The sequence below is a fragment of the Macaca mulatta genome, chromosome 11 (assembly GCF_049350105.2).
Source record: "Macaca mulatta isolate MMU2019108-1 chromosome 11, T2T-MMU8v2.0, whole genome shotgun sequence".
Taxonomy (NCBI): Eukaryota; Metazoa; Chordata; class Mammalia; order Primates; family Cercopithecidae; genus Macaca; species Macaca mulatta.
In genome coordinates, this window is record NC_133416.1 from 29,724,130 (window position 1) to 29,745,953 (window position 21,824).

The 21,824-nt window shown below is 38.9% G+C and overlaps 1 protein-coding gene across 12 annotated transcripts in view; it reads left to right on the forward strand.

Moving 5' to 3' along the window:
* Positions 1-21,824, forward strand: part of ARNTL2 (aryl hydrocarbon receptor nuclear translocator like 2) — a 69,626-nt gene that overhangs the window by 22,984 nt on the left and 24,818 nt on the right. For 3 of the 12 annotated variants that reach the window (XM_077953761.1, XM_077953757.1, XM_028829355.2), the window contains exons 2-6: positions 6,499-6,649; positions 8,361-8,462; positions 14,212-14,253; positions 14,989-15,096; positions 17,797-17,954. In XM_077953761.1, coding sequence (XP_077809887.1) covers positions 6,579-6,649; positions 8,361-8,462; positions 14,212-14,253; positions 14,989-15,096; positions 17,797-17,954 — 481 coding nt within the window. In that variant the 5' untranslated portion in view covers positions 6,499-6,578. The remainder of the gene's footprint in view (positions 1-6,498; positions 6,650-8,360; positions 8,463-14,211; positions 14,254-14,988; positions 15,097-17,796; positions 17,955-21,824) is intronic. The other 9 variants (XM_077953765.1, XM_077953764.1, XM_002798503.4 and 6 more) reach the window with 5 other exon arrangements.

Genomic DNA, 21,824 nt, shown 5'->3' on the forward strand with positions numbered 1-21,824 from the left:
CCCATATTTTCCTTTTGCTTACAGAAAGCCCTCTGTTTTTAATATACTTCTACTGACATAGTCAGAGTCAATGGAACATAGCTAATTATAAGGCAGTATGCCCCACCCACCTTTAAAGCTTCAGATTTTTATTTTGTCAAGAGAAGACTATTCTGCCTGCCTGGAGATAATTCACATTTTTTGTTTAAAGGTTAATAAGGAAGTAGGATAGAAACATGTGAAGATCATGCTTCCCAGAATGGGAGGCAAAAAAAAAAAAAATCTTCATTTTATTTCTGTCTCTGAACTTATGTGAGGGAAAGAATGTGCTTGCAGAGTGTGTGTTGGAAGTAGGGGGAGTGGTTGGGGGTCTGGTATTATATATTCCAGGGTATGCTGTGGTTTAACGGGAGTGAATTTTTCCTTTTGATTTGTCATTTGATGAAATAAATTCCCTGCACTTTTCTGTAGAGACAGATGGTAATCTGTCATTCAAAATTCAGTAGAATGAAGTCTAGAAGCTGAAGCCGTATTTGATCTCATGTGGTATGTGGTGATCCTGAACTGGTCCCATTTAGAGAATCCAGGCCTAGAAGTAAGTCTTGGGATGTTGCAGACTGGAAACTTAATTCCCAAGTGCGCCATGGTCACTGGTAAAATTATTCTCCCCACTTCTTTATCATGAGATCTATTATTCCTGTGAAGATGGTAAAAATAATGTGTGTTGTTTAAAGAAGAAAGATAAGACATTGATCTGTGAAAGAGGTAGAACATGAATTCCTTAGAAGTCCCTGTGTGTCCTTCATGGTCACACCCCCTTTCTTTTCCCAAAGAGAACCACTGTTCTGACTTTTGTCTTAACTAGCCCCTTGCTTTCTGTATAGGGAGATATCTGTATACACAAACGAACAAACAAACAAACAAAAAAGCTCTGAAAAAACCCAGGTATTCCTAAAATTGATTAGTTTTACTTTTTTTTTTTTTAGTTGTTTTTGAACTTTATATAAATTTTTAAAAACATGCAATGTGTTTTTGACAGTGACTTTTTTGCCCTCAGCATTATGGTTTTTCATTGTTGTTGTTGTCGTTGTTGTTTGTTTTAGAAGACAGGGTCTCACTCTGTCACCCAGGCTGGAGTGCAGCACGCTCACTGTAACCCTCAACTCCTGGACTCAGGCAATCCTCCCACCTCAGCCTCCTGAGTAGCTAGGACTATATGTACGCACCACCGTGCTTGGCTAGTTTTAAAATTTTTTTGTAGAGAGCATCTCGCTATGTTGCCCAGACTGGTCTCAAACTTCTGGCCTTACGTGGTCCTCTTACCTTGGCCTTCCAAGTCTTCATACTGGAATTACAGGTATGAGCCACTGCACCTGGCCAGCATTATGTTATTTAATTCATTCATGTTGAGTATAGCTGGGCTTCATTCATTTTTGCTGCTGTTAGTATTCCATTCAGTAACTAAGCAATGTACCCATTTTACTGATGAAAATTTAAAGTTTCCAGTTTTCTCAGGTTTTTGTGGTTGTTGTTCAATTACAAGCAATGTTGCTAATGCATTTCTTATACACCTGTCAGCTAATACACAGTAAGAGTTTTTCCATATGCCTAGGAGGGCAATGCCAAGTCATATATTATATATGTGTTCACCTTTATTAGGTAATGTAAAACTGGTTTCCAAAGTGGCTGTAGCAACTTACATTCCTGCCAGCAGAGCATGAGCTTTTCCATTGCTCCACGTCCTCACCAACACTTGATATCATCAAATTTTTCAATTGTAGCCATCATATATTAGTATATCATTACAGTTTCCTTAGGATTTTCCTGGTTACCAATGAGATTGAGTATCTTTCATCCATGTGTTGACAACCAGAATTTCTTTTATGAATGCCTATTCAAGTATTTTATCCAGTTTTCTATTGAGTCATTGGTCTTTTTCTTATTGATTCAAAGCCATTCTTTATATAATCTGAATACTAACCCTTTGTTGTTTATATGTCTAACAAACATCTTTTCCTAGTTTGTAGCTTGTGGTTTCATTCTCTTTGTAGTGTCTTTTGATCAACATTAACTTAAAGATTGTCACATTTAACAATCTTTTCCTTTATTGTTTTTACATTTTATGTCTTGGGAATTTCTTTCTATGAAATAAAAATACTCTCCCTCCTTTAGAGTTGTCTTAGTCCATTGCTGCTGTTATAACAAAACACCTTAGGCTGGGTAATTTATAAACAACCAGTTGTTATTTCTGACAATTCTAGAGGCTGGGAAGTCCAAGATCAAGGCACGGGCAAGTTCACTGTCTGGTGAGGGCTGCTCCTTCTGCTTCTACGATGGTATCTTCTTGCTGCATCCTCACTTGGCAGAAGAGGCAAAGGAATGGAAGGGACAAACTTGTCCTCTCAGCCCTTTTACGGTGGCACTAATCCCATCTATGAGGGTGGAGTGTGCATGACCTAATCACCTCCTAGTGGCTCCACCTTTTAATATTGTTGAACTGGGAATTAAGTTTCCACATGAATTTTGGAGGAACACAAACACTCAAACCATAGCAAAAGTTTCTCTATTCTATTTTTGTTTTTTACATTTAGGTTCAAATTCAACTGAATTTGTTTTTGTATTTGGTGTAACACAGGGAGTCCGGTTTCATCTTTTCCATAGAGAAAACCAGTTGATCCCAGACCATTTACTAAAAAGTGATTTTTTTCTCCCACATTGATCTGAAATACCACCTTTGATATTTAGCAGATATCCGTATTACATGTCTGGGCTTTTTGTTCTCTTCCATTCATCTATCTATCCTCATGCCAGTACTACACTGTCTTAATTCCTGTGTCTTTACAAGTCTTGATATCTGATAGGGCCAGTGTTCCCACCTTTTCCTTGGTTATTCAGGGCCCATTGTTCTTCTGTATATAGTTTGCATAGTTGTATATTCCACTTGAGAGGTTCCACCAAAAAATTAAGTATTTTGAGAGGAATTGCACATCTATTTTAGGATACTTTACATCTTTAGTATATTGAAGCCTCCAATTCAAAAGCCTGGCATATCTTTCCGTTAATTTGGATCTTTCAAAATATTTTAAATAAAGTTTTAGTTTTTTCCATAAAGACCTTATACATTTATTAGATTTATTCTTTAGATAGTCTGTATTTTTGAGATTATTATAAATTCTATCTTTTAAATATCATTTTCTTACCATTTGTTACTTTGGATAGAAAGGCAATTGATTTTTACATATTGATTTATATACAGCCAACTTGCTATATCCTCTAACTTTAATGATTTATATATTGATTATTTTGAATTTTCTATGTAGTCAATTATATCATTTCTCAATAAGAGCAAAACAATTTTATTTCTTAATTTTATATTTCATTTTTCTTTTTCTTGCCTTACCCTACTGTGAGCTCTTCTAATGTAGAATTAAGTAAGGGTGTTCTTGTTTCTGATCTTAAAAAGAACACTTTCAATATTTCTTCATTAGTATTTCTACATTTACTGAGATGATGTATAGTTTTTCATTTATTTGTTATTGTAGTAAATTATATTCATTAGTTACTAATATGAAGGTACTCCTGCATCCCTAGGATGAAACTGTCTTAGTCATGATGGATGGTTATTTTTACACATTTCTGGATTTTGTTTGATAATGTTTTATTAAGATTTTTGGATTTTTGTTTGTGAATGAGATTGGCCTGTAATTTTCCTTTTGAACTGTCATTGTCAGGTTTTCATATCAAAATTATGTAAGCCTCCTTGACAAAGAAAAGTTGAGGGTCAAGGTAGTCCCTCTTTTTTCATATAGTGGAATAGTTTGTGTAAGGAAGGATATAGGAATATTCGGGTTTTTATTTCTCTTTGTTTCAATTTAGGTAGGTTAAAATTCTATAGAAAATGCTCCATCTAAATTTTTTAATATTTAGCATGATTTTTAATGATATTTTATTATCTTTTAAATTTCTTGTGCATGTAAATTATGACCCCAAATTTTTTATTTTTTTGTACATTTTTTTCTTTGAAAAATCTTGCCATAAAGTTGTTAGAGCTTCCAATCATTTGAAATAAACTTTGTTTAGCTTTTTTGATCTACACTCTTATATGTTTATATTCTATTTCATTATTTCTGGTCTTATTTTTATGATTTTCTTTCTTCTAGTTCTTTGGATTTATTTTACTGATCTTTTTCTGATTTCTTAAATTATTTACTTATTAAATTTCAATTTTTCTTTTTTTAAACATTGTTAAAATTTCACTCTAATGCTTATGCATCTCTACACATTTTTGTGTATGACATTTTATTAATATTTAATTGCAAATATTTTGTCATTTTACATTTGAATTTCCTCTTATCCCATAAATTATTTGTGGGATTCTTGATTTACAAAGATATAGGGATTTTCTGGTTATCTTTTTGTTACTAACTTTCAACACAATTACACTGAAGTCAGAAAATATTTTATGTATGGTATCAATTTGTCAAAATCTTTGAGACTGATTTTTGGTCCAGTATATTGTCAGTCTTTATAAATGCTCCATAGTTGGCCAAAAACAATGAACACTGGTGTTTCAAGCTGCTAGGCATAGTGCTCCATATATGTGTGTTATATGAAGCTTGCCGATTGTGCTAGATAAATCTTCTATATCATTATTTTTACTACTTGATCTATCAGTTATTGTCAAAGATGTGTTAAAAATCTTCCACTATTGTAGACTTATTACATTCTCCTTGTAAATATTGTTACATATTTTCAATCTGTGTTATTGGGTACAAATTACCTTAAACTTTTTATATGCATATTAATGTGAGAAATATAGTTAATTACAGAGGCTCAAATTTAGACTATAGGTTATTTTGGTTCAGTGATTCTGATTTTTATATTTTGTAAAACATTTAATAAACCTCACTTGAAACAACAAGGATTTTTAAAAATCACACTTAGCAATTCAGAGTTAAAAATATTGGTGTCTCTTGACCTTGTTAACCCATTTCTGGGATACTGTCCAAAATAACCAGAAGCAGATAAAAAGCTTTATGTACCAAAATACATATTTGTACTGGCAAATAAAATAAAATTAAATGTCGGTTCTAACAATAGGAGAGTGGTTAAATAACTGGACATAGCTATGTGATAATGTATTATACATCCATTAGAGTCATTTATAAAGAATTTATAATAAAACTGGAAAGTTATTATGTCACAATGATGCATAAATCTGACTACAGTCAGTCCCTCTTACCCATGGGGGATATGTTCTGAGACTCCCCAGTGGATGCCTGAAACTGCAGATAATACCAACCTCTACATATATGAATTTTTCCTACACATACATACCTATGATAAAAGTTTAATTTATAAATTTAGCATAGTAAGAGATTAACTACAATAATTAATAATAAAATAGAACAATTATAACAATGTGCCAGAATCATTACTCTTGTGCTTTGGGGCCACTATTAAGCAAAATAAGGGTTCTTTGAACACCAGCATTGTGGTACTGCAACAGTGGCTCTAATAACCTAGCCAGCCACTAAGCAACTCACGGGCAGGTGACATATACAGCGTGGATATGCTAGATAGAGGGATGACCTGTGGTGTGAGATTTCATCATGCTACTCAGAACCATGTGCAGTTGATAACTTATGAATGATTTATTTCTGGAATTTTCCACTTAATATTTTCAGACCAAAGTTGTGCATAACTGAAACCACAGAAAGCAAACTGCAGATAAGAGGGGACTACTGTATACTGTATGATTTCAATTACCTTAATGATAACTATAGAAAAAAATTCTAGGAAGAAGTATCTCAAAAGCATTGTAACATTAATTGATGTAACATTGGGGGAAAAATGGTTTTTCCCGCTTCCTTTCTATTTTTCTGTGTTTTCTGCATTTTCTACCATATTCAAATTTCTTTTACAATATAGGAGGAAAGCCTTAAAAGCATGAACTAAGAAATGCTTATTTAATTAATACTTGAGTGTACACAATTAGTCTTTCATTCTATATTATGTTGGTTTTGACTGATATATATATGTGTGTGTATATATATAGTGTGTATATACAGATATAATATGTGTGTATATATATTATATATATATATACACATTTTTTTTGAGACAGAGTCTTGCTCTGTTGCCCAGGCTGGAGTACAGTAGCATGATCTCAGCTTACTGCAACCTCTACCTCCCAGGTTCAAGGGATTCTCCTGCCTCAGCCACCTGAGTAGCTGGGATTACAGATGCCCACATTGCGCCTGGCTCATTTTTGTACATTAATAGAGATGGCGTTTCGCTGTGTTGGGCAGACTGGTCTTTATCTCCTGACCTCAGGTGATCCACCCGCCTCAGCCTCACAAAGTGCTGGGATTACAGGCATGAGCCACCGTGCCTGGCCTTAGCTGGTATTTTTTAAATATCAAGATAGAAAAGTCATTTAAAATGTGTGATATGGATATGTACAAAGTAAAAGTTAATGTTTAAAATAAATGTCTTGTTGTACTCTGCTGCCCGTAGGTAAAGTGTTGAGAGAGGAGAACCAGCGCATTGCTCCTGTGGTTTCCAGCCGCGTGAGTCCAAGGACAGGACCAACAGCTATGGGGTCCTTCAGCTCACACATGACAGAGTTTCCACGAAAACGCAAAGCAAGTGATTCAGACCCATCCCAGTAAGTGACTTTGTTCCTCTAACCCAGTGAGAGCTTTGACTCTAGGGAGAAGAGGAAAATATTCCTTTTAAAATCTTTAATTTTAATTCCAAGTTCATGGTAACATTTGGAGACAGGAGAGTACTTATCTACCCAACTGCTACCTTTGTCAATGACTGACTTGGAACTTTTCCATCCAGCTCTGAAGAAAGGTATCTAGAAGAGTCAGCTAGAGTCTGAAAGAGACATAGGAACATGACTTTTATTTGGTTAATGTTTATGGTCATGGCAAGATACTTGCCTTCCTTACTGAAATCCTTATAAACATGAGGAGAACACCTTGGATGTTTGACTTAAAATAATAATGACTACTTCTCACCTTACTCATCATGTATAGAATAACCAACCCTTGGTTATCTGTAGTCAGTTTAATCATATAAAACTCGTGCTTTCCATATTTATTAAGTCAAATTGATAATAAAGTCAATGTTAAGAATACCCACTTATTTATTTTTGTTACCCCTGCAGCTTCAGTCCTAAATATTCTTTAATGACTTCCCCAAAGCTGGAGCTTATATGGTGAAAACATCAGGGCAAGCCAGGTACAGTGGCACACGCCTGCAGTACTAGCTACGCGGGAGGCTGAGGTAGGTTCATTTGAGCCCAGATGTTTGAGACCAGCAAGGCCCCATCTCTAAATAAATAGGTATAAAATTTAGAAAATATTAAGGAAAAATAAAGATAGCCATCTAGAGCAACTCATCATAGGCTGGTACTTTACATAAATGTGAGAGTTGATGACAGTTCTCCATCATGAATGAAGGGAAAAATCCTGCGTTGGGAGTTGGAGGTCAACATAAGGACATAATAAAACATCCTGGCTCTTTTTTGTTGTTGTTGTTGGGGGATGATATTCAGCTCTTATTTACAAAGTGGGCACATGCTAGCTCTTTTTAACTCAGTTCTTCCCAATACACTTTATAATTTAGCTTCAGTTCCCAAGACAATAGAGTAAATACTAAAGCACTTCCTACGCCACATATAAAGGATTGGAAGGTTTTCTACTGTTTTTGGTTGTCTCTATTCCCTTAGTCTCTTCCATTAACATGGATGCTTCTGAAAACTATAGTTGATAAAGTGACAGTCTTTTTAGACTCTCTAGCTGTTTTCTATCCTAAATTATCAGTCAATAGCCCCCACTTAACTTGAGCTAAAAGTGACTGTTAGTTCTTTTTATTTGCTTCCTTATTCAGAATCATAAGCACCACTGTTCTTTCTCGGTGTCTAAATATGATTTCAGCAATTGAAGTGGGAACAGTGAATATAGAGGTAGCCCAGCTTCGTGCCACATGGCGGGGCACAGATGAGACCTTGCAGTGGTTTGGGGGTGAAATGGAAAGTGGGGTCAGTGCTAGCAAAAATGTAAGAAACATGCAAAGTACTGACAGTACCGACATTTTTTTGTCAGCAAGCAACACTGAAGATTATTTAGGTAACTATTCACATTTTAGAAGAGGAAGAAGCTAGAACTCAGAAATGTCAAGCAGTTTGCCCAGCATCACACAGCTTGTTAGAATGCCTGATTCCAGATGTGGTATTTTCTCCACTTCACCCAGCTTCCTGTCACTGGGTAGCTGGACAGAGTGGGCTGCTTTCTCCACTTGAGGACAGGCTTGCTGTCCATTCCCAGAACATCTGGGTAGGGGGTGACCCAAGGCCTCCTTCCTTCCAGGTCAGGAATCATGACAGAAAAAGTGGTGGAAAAGATTTCTGAGAATCCCCTTACCTATCTTCTTTCAACAAGGATAGAAATATCAGCCTCCAGTGGCAGCAGGTAAGTCCTGGACCGTTTTTGACATACTCCCTCCCCTGCTTGAAGAGGGCATAGAGTGGCAGTGAAAACGTAATACATGTCCCGCTGATTTGCTCATCATCTATCCCAGAGCTTCTCCTTTCTGCCCCAATCCTTCCTTTATCCTACCAGCTTCTGTTCCCTTTAATGAAATTATAGATGTCAAAGTACGTGGTGCTGACTATATAGTGTCCTTCCCCAGGACTCAGTGCAGGAAAGCCAGTCAATAGGTGAGGCTGATTTCACTCACGTAGCCTCAGAGTGCTGGATATTTTTAAAAACGAAGAATATGTGAGAATGTCCACCCTTTCTGTGGCACTGTTGGTTTTGAATGGAGAGCTGGTTCTTTTTTTTTTTTTTTTTTTTTGAGACAGAGTCTCACTCTGTCGCCAGGCTGGAGTGCAGTGGCGCAGTCTTGGCTCACTGCAACCTCTGCCTCCTGGGTTGAAGTGATTCTCCTGCCTCAGCCTCCCGAGTAACTGGGACTACATGCGCCCGCCACCACGCCCGGCTAATTTTTGTATTTTTAGTAGACATGGGGTTTCACCATGTTGGCCAGGATGGTCTTAATCTCAACTTCATGATCCACCCGCCTCGGCCTCCCAAAGTGCTGGGATTATAGGCATGAGCCACCGCACCTGGCTGGAGAGCTGGTTCTTTAAAAGGGTCTTTGATGAATCTGTGGAATGTAGTCATTAAACATTTATTGGGTTGCTACTATGTGACAGTCAGTAGACTAGGAGAGATAGAGACACAAAGGTACAGGAAACTTGTGCAAGTGGAAAAGATACAAACAATTATTTTACATCATCATAACTGCTATAATAGAGACCCTGGGTACTATGTCAGCAAATAAAGTTAGGCATTTAAGTAAGATTTAAATGCTTCCTGGAAAAGTTGACTTAAGCTAAGTTTTAAATGAAAAATAGAAATAAGTCTACAGCCAGGTGTGATAGCTCATGCCTGTAATCCTAGCACTTTGGGAGGCAGAGGTGGGAAGATCACTTGAGCCCAGAAGTTCGAGGCTGCAGTGAGCTATGGTCACGCCACTGCATTCCAGACTGGGTGACAGAGTGAGACCCTATCTCTATAAAAATATATTTAAAAAGAGAAAAGAAGAAGTGAGTCTACAGAGCAGGAGTGGAAAAGATATTTTAGGTGGAAAGAACAACCGTACAGGCATACAGGTATGTAGTTGCACACTCCTGATCAGGAAATGAGTGGTTGTCACCATAGAGCAGAGGGTGCACTTAGAGGGAGGTGAGCTATGAGATTTGAGGGATAAACACGAACTGAGTCATGAAAGATCTGCTGAACTGAAGAATCTGAAAACTGTCTTGAATGCAGTAGGAAAATGAAGAATTCTAAGCATGAGAAGAACTTGATCAGATTTATATTTTTTAAAGAATTGATTGCCTCTGCACTTTTTCACTTTTTTATTATGGTAGATACACACACACATATATGCGCAAACACATATATATAAATAACATTAAATTTGCCATTTGAATCACTATTAAGTGTACAATTAATTGGCATCAATTAGAGTCAGTATTATAGACCATCACCTCTATTTCTAAAACTTTTGAATCACCCCAAAGAAAAACTCTGTGCCCATAAACAACAGCGTTCCCATTCTCCTCTCTCCTGATCCCCTGCTAACCTCTAGGGCATTTTCTGGCTCTATGAATTTGCTTATTCTAGATATTTCACATAAGTGGGAGCCCGAGGCAGGTGGATTGCCTCAGCTTAGGAGTTTGCAACCAGCTTGTGCAACATGGTGAAACCCTGTCTCTACTAAAATACAAAAAATTAGCCAGGTGTGGTGGCAGGTGCCTGTAGTCCCAGCTACTTGGGAAGCTGAAGCAGGAGAATTGCTTAAATCCAGGAGGCAGAGGTTGCAGTGAGCCAAGATCGTGCCACCTCACTCCAGCCTGGGTGGCAGAGCGAGGCTCCATCTCAAAAAAAAAAAAAAACAAAGTGGAATTATATGATGTTTGTTCTTTTGTCTGACTTATTTCACTTAGCATAATGTCTTCAAGTTTCATCCATATTATAGCATGTGTCAGAATTTCATTGCTGTTTATGGCTGAATAATATTCCACTGTGTATATATACCATATTTGATCTATCCAGTCCTCTGTTGATGGGTTATTTCCACTTTTTGGCTATTGTGAATAATACTGCCATGAACACTGATGTACAAATACCTGCTTTAGTCCTTGCTTTCCATTATTTTGGATATATGCCTAGGAGAGAGTTGCTGGGTTATGTGATAATTCTGTTCAGTTTTTGAGGAACTGCTATACTGTTTTCCACGGTGACTGCATCACGTTACATTCCCATGAGTAGTGTACAAGAGTTCCATTTTCTTCACATCCTCACTGATCCTTATTATTTTCAATTGCTTGATTATAGCCATCCTGGTAGGTGTGAGTGGTACAGTCTTACAGTTTTCAAAGAATCACCCTGGAAACAGCATGGAGGATGGTCTGAAGGGGGAAGATCCAGTAGGCAGAGAGAACCATGGAGAATAGCTCTTGCCAAGGATGAGGTTTTCTGAGCTTCAATCAAGGAGAGTGGCCCTGGACAGGAAGGGGAGGGAAAGGAAGGGACATATGACACACTCAGAAGATAGGATCAATAGGACTTCGTGATTGTTCATTGGGAGGAGGATATAAAGTGTGCCCACATTTTCTGACTTGGGCTTCTAGATGGAGGGTGGTATTTTCATTCACTTATATTGAGGCAAAGATGATGAGTTGAGTTCTGGACACACTAAGAATGGGATATTTATAGAACCTTCAAGCAGGAAGATGGACATGAGGATTTGGAGCTCAGGGTGGAGGCCTGGCCTGGAGTTAGAGACTCAGACATCATTAATGCACAAAAAGTACTTGAACTGATGATGTGGGTGACGTCACTGGGAGAAGCTTATGGAGTGGGGAGACTGGGGACTGAGGATATACTCTGGGGGCGCTGACCTAAAGATAGTACAAGATGAGGGGAAGCCTGCCCAGACTATGTGAAGGCATGGCTCTGAAGTGGGAGCGGCACACAGAAATCAAAGGAAGCACGTTTCAAAAAGAGGAACGCCTGACAAGTGGCAAATCTGGGGAATATTTTGAGATTGCATCTGCCTCTAACTTTGTCTTTGGTTAATTTAGAAAGAATGCCTACATTTCATTCAAAATGCAGTGAAAATAGTTTTCAAGAAAACTTTGCATTGTGTCTGAAATTCTATTACTATAATGTAAGGTGCTGCACTAAGAAAATGTATCCCAGTAATGTGAACATTATTAATATCAGGAAGCTTATTAAAACACATTTGTAAAAATTTGTAAAATGTTAGGATTATAGACCAAATTTACTAATTATCTAGATTTGTTCTACAAACAAATGAACTGTTTGACTAACAAGATCTTGCCTTTATTCTATTCTGCCAGGGGCCATTAAATAGAAGGGTATTTGTATTTAATAAGTACAGTATATTTGAATTTCACCAAGGAGGCAAATTCACTCAGTGAGTTCATTTGCTAAAATGCCAATGATCAAAGGGAAAACATGATCTTAAAAGGTCAAAGTTTACCTTTTGAAATTGAAGTAATGTACATATATGTAGTCAGTGCTTCATATCTATGGGCAACCAATCAAAAATTGAAAATATCCAGAAAAAAAAGCAAGTCTGTACCGAACAGATCCAGACTTATTTTTCTTGTTATTATTCTTTAAACAATACTGTATAACAATTTACGTAGCATTTACATTGATTAGGTATTGTAAGTAATCTGGAGATGATTTAAAGTATATGGGAGGATGTGCATAGGTTATATGCAAATACTGTGAAGAGACTTGAACATCCACAGGTTTTGGTATCTGCGGGAGGTTCTGGAGCCAGTCCCCCACGGATGCTGAGGGACAATTATATATAATTCCAGACTATTAGGAAGAAAATTATTGACCCGTATAATTGTTTTCTGTTCATTCCTTTAAGATGGCTAAAAAGAGAAAAGAAGCTGACTTAATCTGACCCTCTCTTTTGCCTCAGAGAAACTTTTAATTTTATTTGTACCAGCCACACAACAGGCTGACAGTGGTGAGAGAAATGGCCAGGTATGGTGGAAGGCACACCAGGCCAGGTATGGTGGAAGGCCAGCCTGTGTTGAATAGTCTTTGCTTGGCCTCCTACTAGTTATAGGACCTTGGACAGTCATTAACTTTACTCAACTTCTTCATCTGTAAAATGGGGATAGTAATAACTTCATCACTGTGCTGTGAGAATCAAGTGTGGAAATATTTTTGATAAAGTACCATAAATATAAAAGCTCTTCTTGATTGAAACTGTGAAAAGGAAATGCACCACTTGATTAAGCGTTAGTCTTTGTGGTCTTTTTTATTTGGAATATTTATAAGCATCTCTTTATAAATTTGATTAACTTTTCTATAAGCATTTTCTTTTTTTAAGTGGAAAAATATTAAAACTTCAAAAGAGTTCAACTGAGTAAGACAGTTCTAAAGTAGGCCAAACTTTTTTCAAAGCCTGAAAAATGTTCATTGTTAAATATCTATAAAGAAGGAAATTTGTTAAGATGAATCAGAAGCCTTAAAATATTTATCCATAAATTGTACTCCTAGGAATTTATCCTAGAGTGTAATTCGAGATGCCCACACCACAATATTCTTAGCCATATTATTTATGATATTGAAAATATTAGAATGTTGAAATATCCAACAATAGCAAATGAATGAATTATGATTTAACTAATCAATGGACTACCATGTTCTCCAAGAATATTTGCAACTATGCAGAAATATTCATGTTAGAATGTTAAATGAATAAGACAAGACCTGAAAATTATATACTATGATCTGAGTTTTATTTATTCTATATGTAGAACACACAGAAATATCCACATGGTACCCATGCACCATGGCTAAGTTAAATAATCATTGTATGTATCTACATGTTTAGGAAACGCTGGAAGGAGACATGTTAGAATATTAACTGTGATTACTTCCAGATGGGATTATGGGTGGTTTTCCTGGAATTTTTCAAATCTCTCACAAAATGATACATTTGGAAATATATCTTTTAAGATTACATATTTTTAAAAGCTATGCAGCCTGCATAATTTTTAAATGCTGACAGTCTTCTATCACCACCAATGTTTTTCATTTTAGTAATGGTCTGATGAGTACATTTCTGATGCTAGGAACTATACTAATGTGAAAATTAATATTATTGGCAAGAGTTTCCAGTTTTCAATATTTGTTACCATCCAGATGGATTTTTAGGCAGAATAAATTCCTTTTGATTAAAGGTCTGGGATTCTTAATCCATTTTCAGGCTGTTGTAATATAGCTATCATAAAGTTTTTGGTTAAGCCATCAATGATCTTAATGACTTTAATGTTAATTCTATGAAAATCTTACTATTGCTCAAGTTTGTCATGAGATCATATCCAAGTAATACACTAATTATTGCTCACTGTCAGTTAACATAACTTTTGTTATCCTTATGGGAATGGTGTTGCCTGTCAGCGTTAGGAAGAGAATGGTTCCTGTAGACAGTAGTAATCATTTCGGGTCATTAGGTGCTCAAGGGAGCATTTACAGCTAAGGATTTTATAGGAATTAGGATGATTGGACTTAATCTCACATCTGTTTCTCTCTCAAGAACTACAGAAAAGGTATTTCATGTAGTTTGATATTTTATCCTGCTTTTTTGTAGAGTGGAAGATGGTGAACACCAAGTTAAAATGAAGGCCTTCAGGTACATTGACTTGTTGAGATGGTACATGGTGAGTGGAAAGGTACACAAAGGCAAGCCTGTAGCCTAAGGCAAAGGTGACGCCAAGATAGAAGGGCTTGAAGATGAGACTTTTTTGTCTTGTTATGCTCTGAGAAGCAATGTTATCAGGCACCTTTTGTCTTGCTTTTCTGTCTACTTGGATAACATTTTGGCTTTCATGCCTTTAACTTTCTCTTAGAATAGCTTTTTTCAAAAAAAAGAATATTTTCTTTAGGCACTAAAGAAAAATTGATTCATGACTTAAACAAATCAGTTACTTATGAGGAGCATCTGACTGTTGGAAACCCATCCTCGTAAGTTCTTTGTCAATTATTTCAACATATTTTTTCAACAACAACAACAAAATATTTTTCTCCATCTGGCAACATGGCCTATCAGAGTTTTGCTTTTTCTCCATTTATTTTGTTTTCTGATAGGATTCTACAAAATACTGCTGTGGTTCAAAGTGGCAGTAACTGTACACAGAATTAGGAGCCAGAGCTCTGATGAAGTATTAAGCAGAGAGCTGGCCTCTGGATAATTATGCCTTTCCTTAATGAAAGCCTCCAGAAACCTTTTCAGGTGCAGCTCCTTCAAGTAAAGTACCTTGTTCAGACATTGGTTCTTTCACCTTGCCCTGGGTTTCCTGGCTCCCAGCATCATCATTCACCTTCTCCACCGTGGGCTTTCTCCCACCCTGCTCTCATCTCTCTCCAGATCCTGGCTCAGAGAGAGCACCCCTTCCTCTGCTGTACATCCTGGAGTCAGGCGTCTCTATCCATCGCTGCTGTCCATGCTGATGGGGAACACTGTTAGAAAGAAGAGGTGATCCTTCTAGTGAGAGTGTAACTACAATATTCTTTTAATCATAACACTTTCATTTTAATCGAGATGCTCTGTAATCCCAGCTCCTTGGAAGGCAGAGGCAGAAGAATCCTTTGAGCCCAGGAGTTTGAGGCTGCAGTGAGCTGTGATCATACAACTGCACTGCAACCTGGGCAACAGAGTGAGACCTTGACTTTAAAATGAAAAAGAAAAATATCTAATTGCTCACAAATAGAACAAAGTATGAGTAGATAACTGAATTTTATGTGAATACACATCTAATTTGAATCCTATCCACTTCATCCAACAGTACGTATTTTGTTCCAGGCGTGTCACTGCCAAGGGTGAATGGTTGGGGCAGGGAGTGTGTTAGCTCCCACAGCCTTCGTTGATGTTCCTCCCTACCCACCTCCCTACTCTTTTATCTGGAAAAATTACATTTTCTTTTATCCAATTTAAAGTCTTTGTAAAAACAGATCAGGGAAGTCTCCCACTTACCCTCTTTCCCATCAGATTGCCCCTGAACTATTCTAATAGAGAAATTCCGGAGTTTCTGTGTGTTGTAGGAGAGGGATTTGCAGCAAAGTGTGACGAGTAAAATCATGTAATTCTTGAAATCTAAGATACACTTTTCCCTTCTACGTTTTATCTTCTGTGGAAATTTCTTATCAGTGGCATCTTCCTGTCAGTTGGCAGCATTTCTTTCTCTTGTGATGCTTTAAATAATCGTGCGTCTTACAATTGGTGGCTCTTAGATTTGATGAAATAGGGGTAGTGGTATGAAAGGTACTGAGGTGGCTTAGAGAGAGCAGTGATTAATCATGTCGTAGTCAGAGAAAGCTTCCCAAAAGAATAACTGAGCTGGATTTTGAAGAAAGAATAGGATTTCTCCAACAGTGCAGTCAGAAAGGACTTTGTAAGCCGGATAAAGAGGAAGGCATGGAGGAGGTGTGAGACAGCATGGCGTGTGTGAGGACGAGCAAGTCTTCACACGTTGCTGCCGTGGGACATGTGGAGCTGTCGGGAAAAGTCTTGAAGAGAGAAACTGGAGATGAAGACATGAGGCGGGTCAGGGAGAACCTTGGCCTATAATTAGGGAATCTGGCTAGTCCTCTTGGGCAGTGGATGTGCAGTGAACAGTTTTGTGCAATGGGATTAGGTGACTTGATTTGTTTTACTACATAATTCCGGAAGGCATAGGATAGACTGGGAGAAGAAGGAACAACAGTTTAAAAGGTTCTGGGGTAATGCAATGAGCCTAAATTAAGATGGTGACAGAGGAAATGGAGAGGAAGAGAAGACATGTTTAAGAAATATTTTAAGATCTAGAATCGAAGGAGTTTGTGATTATTTGGCTTTTTAGGGTGAAGAGGAAGGGTCTAAACCAGGGGTATCCAATCTTTTGGCTTCCCTGGGTCACGTTGGAAGAAGAAAAATTGTCTTGAGCCACACATAAAATACAGTAACACCAATGATAGCTAGTGAGCTAAAAAAAAAAAAAAAAAAAATCTCATAATGTTTTTAGAAAGTTTACAAATTTGAGTTGGGCCGCATTCAAAGCCATCCTGGAGTGCAGTTTGGACCACTGGTCTAGAATGAGCAGTTGCGTTACCAACCAAGATAAACCCTATAGAAGGACTAATAAATCAGGAGTAGTACAGGAAGAATTGAAAATGGGGGTACATTGCAGAGAATGCATTCAGTTTGGGGTTTCCTGAGTTTTAGATTTCTTGAGAATCGTTTAGATTTGTAATTCTAGTTCCATAGGTCAGGAGCTGAGTGAAGTATGAATGAGATAGGGTTATAATAACCAGTAGCTTATGAGTAGCTGTAAAGCCTTGTGAGGGAATGAGATCTCAGGGTGAATAAAGAGTGAGGAGAGAGTGGTGCTGAGCAGGGAATCTTAGTACACACCAATATTTAAGGATCAAGTAAGAGCTGGGTGAGGAGACGAGGGGACTGAGCCGAGCAGGGAGAGTGGAGGAGGACGAGGAGGCAGAGAGGCTGTGGAAACCAGGGGAGAATGAGAAGTGTCAGCAGTGTCAGATTCAAGGCAGGAATCAGCAAGAGATTGCAAGAGAGAAGAACGATCTTCGCTAGGACCATTTTAGTGGGGCAGGGGTTGTGGAAGGTTGATGTTACAGATGGACAGAATGCCTGGGAAATGAAAGACTGAGTGGAAACTGCACTCTTTCAGGGAGCTTGCTGAGGGGGCAAGACAGTAGCAAGAACAAAAAACAACTAGAATTAGGGAAAGGATTTTTTTTCAGGGGGGAAGATACTTGAGCACATTAATAGACCCATGATAAGGAGCTATAAAAATAATGAGGTTAAGATGCTGACAACTATTTATGCAAATGCAAGAGAATAGTTAGCTTTGAACAAAAGGGCACCCATCTCTTCTGTAATATTGGAGACAGGTAGAAAAACCACCTAGGCTCTCAGACAGTTGTCTTCGTTCTTAAAGATTTCAGAAAATGAGGTAGGGAGGGACTGACCAAGGGCAGCGAGTTTTATGAATGCTATTCCTGGTCTCAGCAGCACTTTCCTCTTCCTCAATGACAACTGCAGGGACCCAAGTTAGGAGGAAGAACAGTGTGTGCCTGGTGGGCTCAGCATCTGCTCCACTGAGTGCCACGGGTGGGGGTCTGGAGGTCTGCCGAATGTTAAATATAAAGGAAGTTCCTTTTTCCCTCTTAGAGAAGCTCATAGCCAAACCGAAAAGCGGAGGAGAGATAAAATGAATAACCTGATTGAAGAACTGTCTGCAATGATCCCTCAGTGCAACCCCATGGCGCGTAAACTGGACAAACTTACAGTTTTAAGAATGGCTGTTCAGCACTTGAGATCTTTAAAAGGTGAGTTTGACGACGGCTTCCACAGTTAAGTGAAATCTGCTCTGTCACTGAGGTCTCTGATTGGTTCGCTTTGCTGTCAGCTGTTGAGGTTCTATCCAGATGTGTCTTTCAGCTTTACGGGTATTCACTGGCATTTGTCTATAGTCTATGTGTGGGGAGAATACTGAATTGGATGTTAGGAAACTTGGTTCTGATAAAAGCTTTATCTCAAGCTCACTATGCAAACTTGAAAAGTATTTACATTTCTGCTTCACATATAATACGAAGAGAATATCACCTGCCTTTCATACCTCTTAGTTCTTTAGAAGTTCTGAAGTAGAACTGGGCATGGTGGTTCATGCTTGTAATCCCTGTACTTTGGGAGGCTGAGGTGGGTGGATCGCTTGAGCCTGGGAGGTGGACGTTGCAATGAGCAGTAATCGTGCCATTGCACTCCAACCTGGGTGACAGCCTGTCTCAAAAAAAAAAAAAAAAAAAGTTCTGAAGGATAGTATTAATTATTAAGTTATTGAGAGATTTCTATCCTTCAAAAAGAAAACTTCCTTAAACTCTGCAGTTTCTCTTAAGGCTTCATTCAGATTTATCAGTAGTACCTTACAATGCATCACACGTTGCCATTCCAGGGTATCCTCAAATATGTGAGACACTGGGGGAAGGAGGTCCTTGCCAGTGCCTCTTGGTGTGTGGGTCATCATTTCTGGCTTTAGCAATTCCCCAATTTGAGCTTGAATTTTAAATCAAAGTGTAATAAATGTGTATATGTACCTGTGTGTTAGTCCATTCTCGCATTGCTATGAAGGAATACCTGAGACTGGGTAATTTATAAAGAAAAGAAGTTGAATTGGATCATGGTTCCACAGGCAGTGCAGGAAGCATGGTGGCATCTGCCTCTTGGGAGGCCTCAGGGAGCTTTTACTCATGGCAGAAGGCAAAGCGGGAGCCGGCATCTTACATGGCAGGAGCAGGACCAAGAGAGGGTCGGGGAGGTGCCACACGCTTTAAACAACCAGATCTCATGAGAACTCACTATTGCGACACAGTACCAAGGGGAAAATCCACAAGCATGATCCAATCACCTCCCACCAGGCCCCACCTCCAGCACTGGGGATTAGTTTTCGACATGAGATTTGGGTGGGGACACAGAGCCAAACCATATCAACATGTGCAGTAGAAATCACCCCTGGTTTGGGAATAACTCCAGTCCAACTTGGGGGACAGGGTGATGGAAGTGGAATAGAGTTTTCTATTTATCAATGCTGATGATGTAAATTTGCATGGAAAAGATAAGACCTGGACAAGTAGCAAGCTGAAGACTCCAGAGGAGACTCTGCAAGTGCAGATCTATAAAGATCTAGAAGATTATAGTAAAATTTGGCTCAAAAATCATAAAAAGGGAGTCAGCAAAGGATTACCAAGGGTCTTAGTTTAGATCTCAAACACTGCCAGGAAAAGGAAAATATATTTCAGGGTAATGGAAATTATCTGGGCACCATACAAGGACTTTACCAAGTCAAGTTAAGCTGGCTAAGAGGAGAGCAGCACTAACCTGGACTCCTGGTGCTTCCTGTTGGGAGCGTGATGGGAGATCTTACTTTCGTAACAGTCTGTTATGAAATAAGCTTCTCTTTTACCCACAGCTGAGGCTTGCAATGTTTTCCTTAAATCCTTCAGCAATGAAAATTTACAGGCTCAACTGAGGTCATTTGATTGCAACCCTAAAATTAGCTGAGTATTTTCACATTTGCAGTGTCCTAAGGGAGGAGGACCTAAGGGAAAAGCCATGAATCAGTGGACTAGTTCAACAAAACATGATCTGAGCTTCAACTGCATTCCTGTTCTGTGCTGAGAATATAAAAATTAATGAGGCAAGGTCTCTGCCCTTTAAGGGTTTGTGATCTGACTAGGAAGACTGACTTAGGAAGAGATCGTCAGAGTCTAGTGTGATGAATGTTACAGCAGTGATACGAGTGAGAGGAGAGGCTGTGGAAACTCGGCAGGGAGGAGGTGAGTCCAAAGGAGATTCCTTGGAACAGGGCGTAAATTTTGCCGTCAGCTCTGCTAAGCAGAAGTGACATGGTTAAGAACTCATCCCTGCAGTCTGACCAGATCCTTTGGTCAGTGCTGCTCACAGCAAGATGATTTAAGGCAACTGGATCTGCATTCCAGGGTATTGTCGCAGCATCCCCACACTTGCTCGGCAAAAGCTTAGAAGCCATATCAACAGAGGGCTGCCTGTGGATCATGTTATTTTGGTCCATAGGATAATTAGGTTAAAGGCAGAAGGATGGTGATGTGATTTTTTTTCACTATACCCTACAGCAGTGCTTTTTAAACTATCTGGGTGAAGAACAGGTGTTTCTCCCATCCACCACCAGTTCATTGTAAAATACAATTAATTATGGAAAAATGATCATGGGTTTGGCTGTCACAGCAATGTTACATTTTTATAAAAGCCTCTAAATGCTTATTCTTAAATTCTGCATTCGATCTTACCAGTTTGCTGGTAAGAAAACCACTGGTCTGCAGACCACATTTGGAGTAGCCCTGCTCTGTAGCATGAGGTCCTGTGTCTGTGATCTGATTACCAGGCGGGGCAGTGGAGCGCGGTGGTTCATGCATGTGCGTACTGAAGGCAGACCTTGTGGTTCAAATCCTGGCTTCCTCCCTTCATAGCTATATGACTTACTCAAGTTATTTGACATTCTAATCCTCAGGTTTCCGCATCTGTGAAATAGGGACGATGCATTTGCCTCCTGGGACTATTGTTAAGAGTAAAGAACAGAAACCAAACACCGCATGTTCTCACTCATAGGTGGGAATTGAACAATGAGATCACTTTGACATGGGAAGGGGAACATCACACACCGGGGCCTATTATGGAGGGGTGAGGGGAGGGAGGGCATTGGGAGTTATAACTGATGTAAATGACGAGTTGATGGGTGCTGACGAGTTGATGGGTGCAGCACACCAACATGGCACATGTTTACATATGTAACCTGCACGTTATGCACATGTACACTAGAACTTAAAGTATAATAATAATAAAAAGTAAAGAGTAATGCATGTAGAGTGTAGCACAGTGTTCACTAATGGTGGGGGTGGGGTAAGAAGAGGAGGAGGAACTGTTACTGTCATTTTTATCTTGTTTTTTAACCCAATGAACATTGTGAAAAAAGTAAGTGATCATGTTGCCTCGTTGGTTTTTGCCATGGGAACTCTGAGAGCCAATGTGTGGACAAGTGTGCGGAACACCACAGCGTGCATTTACGGGCCGGCCTCTACCATGCCTCAGCGCTGCTCTCACTGCCCTTGTTTTCTCTTGAGCACATCACCACTCACTCACTGAGTCAGGGCTCGCCTGTGCTGGCTGATTTACACTGACAGGGTTTCCCAGCCCACTTCTGCCTGGTGTGCTCTGCCAACCTTGCTGCAGGCCAGACCTGAAATGTCATTACCTTGCTCAGAATCAATTTATTGCTGTTCCCCGACCTAGCACTCAGAATCTGCGTCCTTCATTCCTTCCTCAGCTCCCTCCCAAGCTGCTGTGTAATGATATTAACAAGAAGTCGTTGGGAGAATTCCCTGAGCCCTAGGGTGAAGATAGATTCCAACAGAAGAGATTTTCTTTTCCCTATGCCAGGCTCTTTAGAGTGCTATGAGTCTGAGAAAACTGTACTGAATCATAGCACGAGGCGTTTTGCCTTTCTGCCCCACCTACTTACTTTGCCACCACCACCACTTAGTTCATTGGTGAGTTTGGGCCACAGATCCGTCCAAGTGCCAATGTGTGGTTAAAATGTCTAAGGATGTTAAAATGTCTAAGTTGCAAAAGCAACTTTTCTTACAGTACCCAGGAAGAGGGGATAGGAG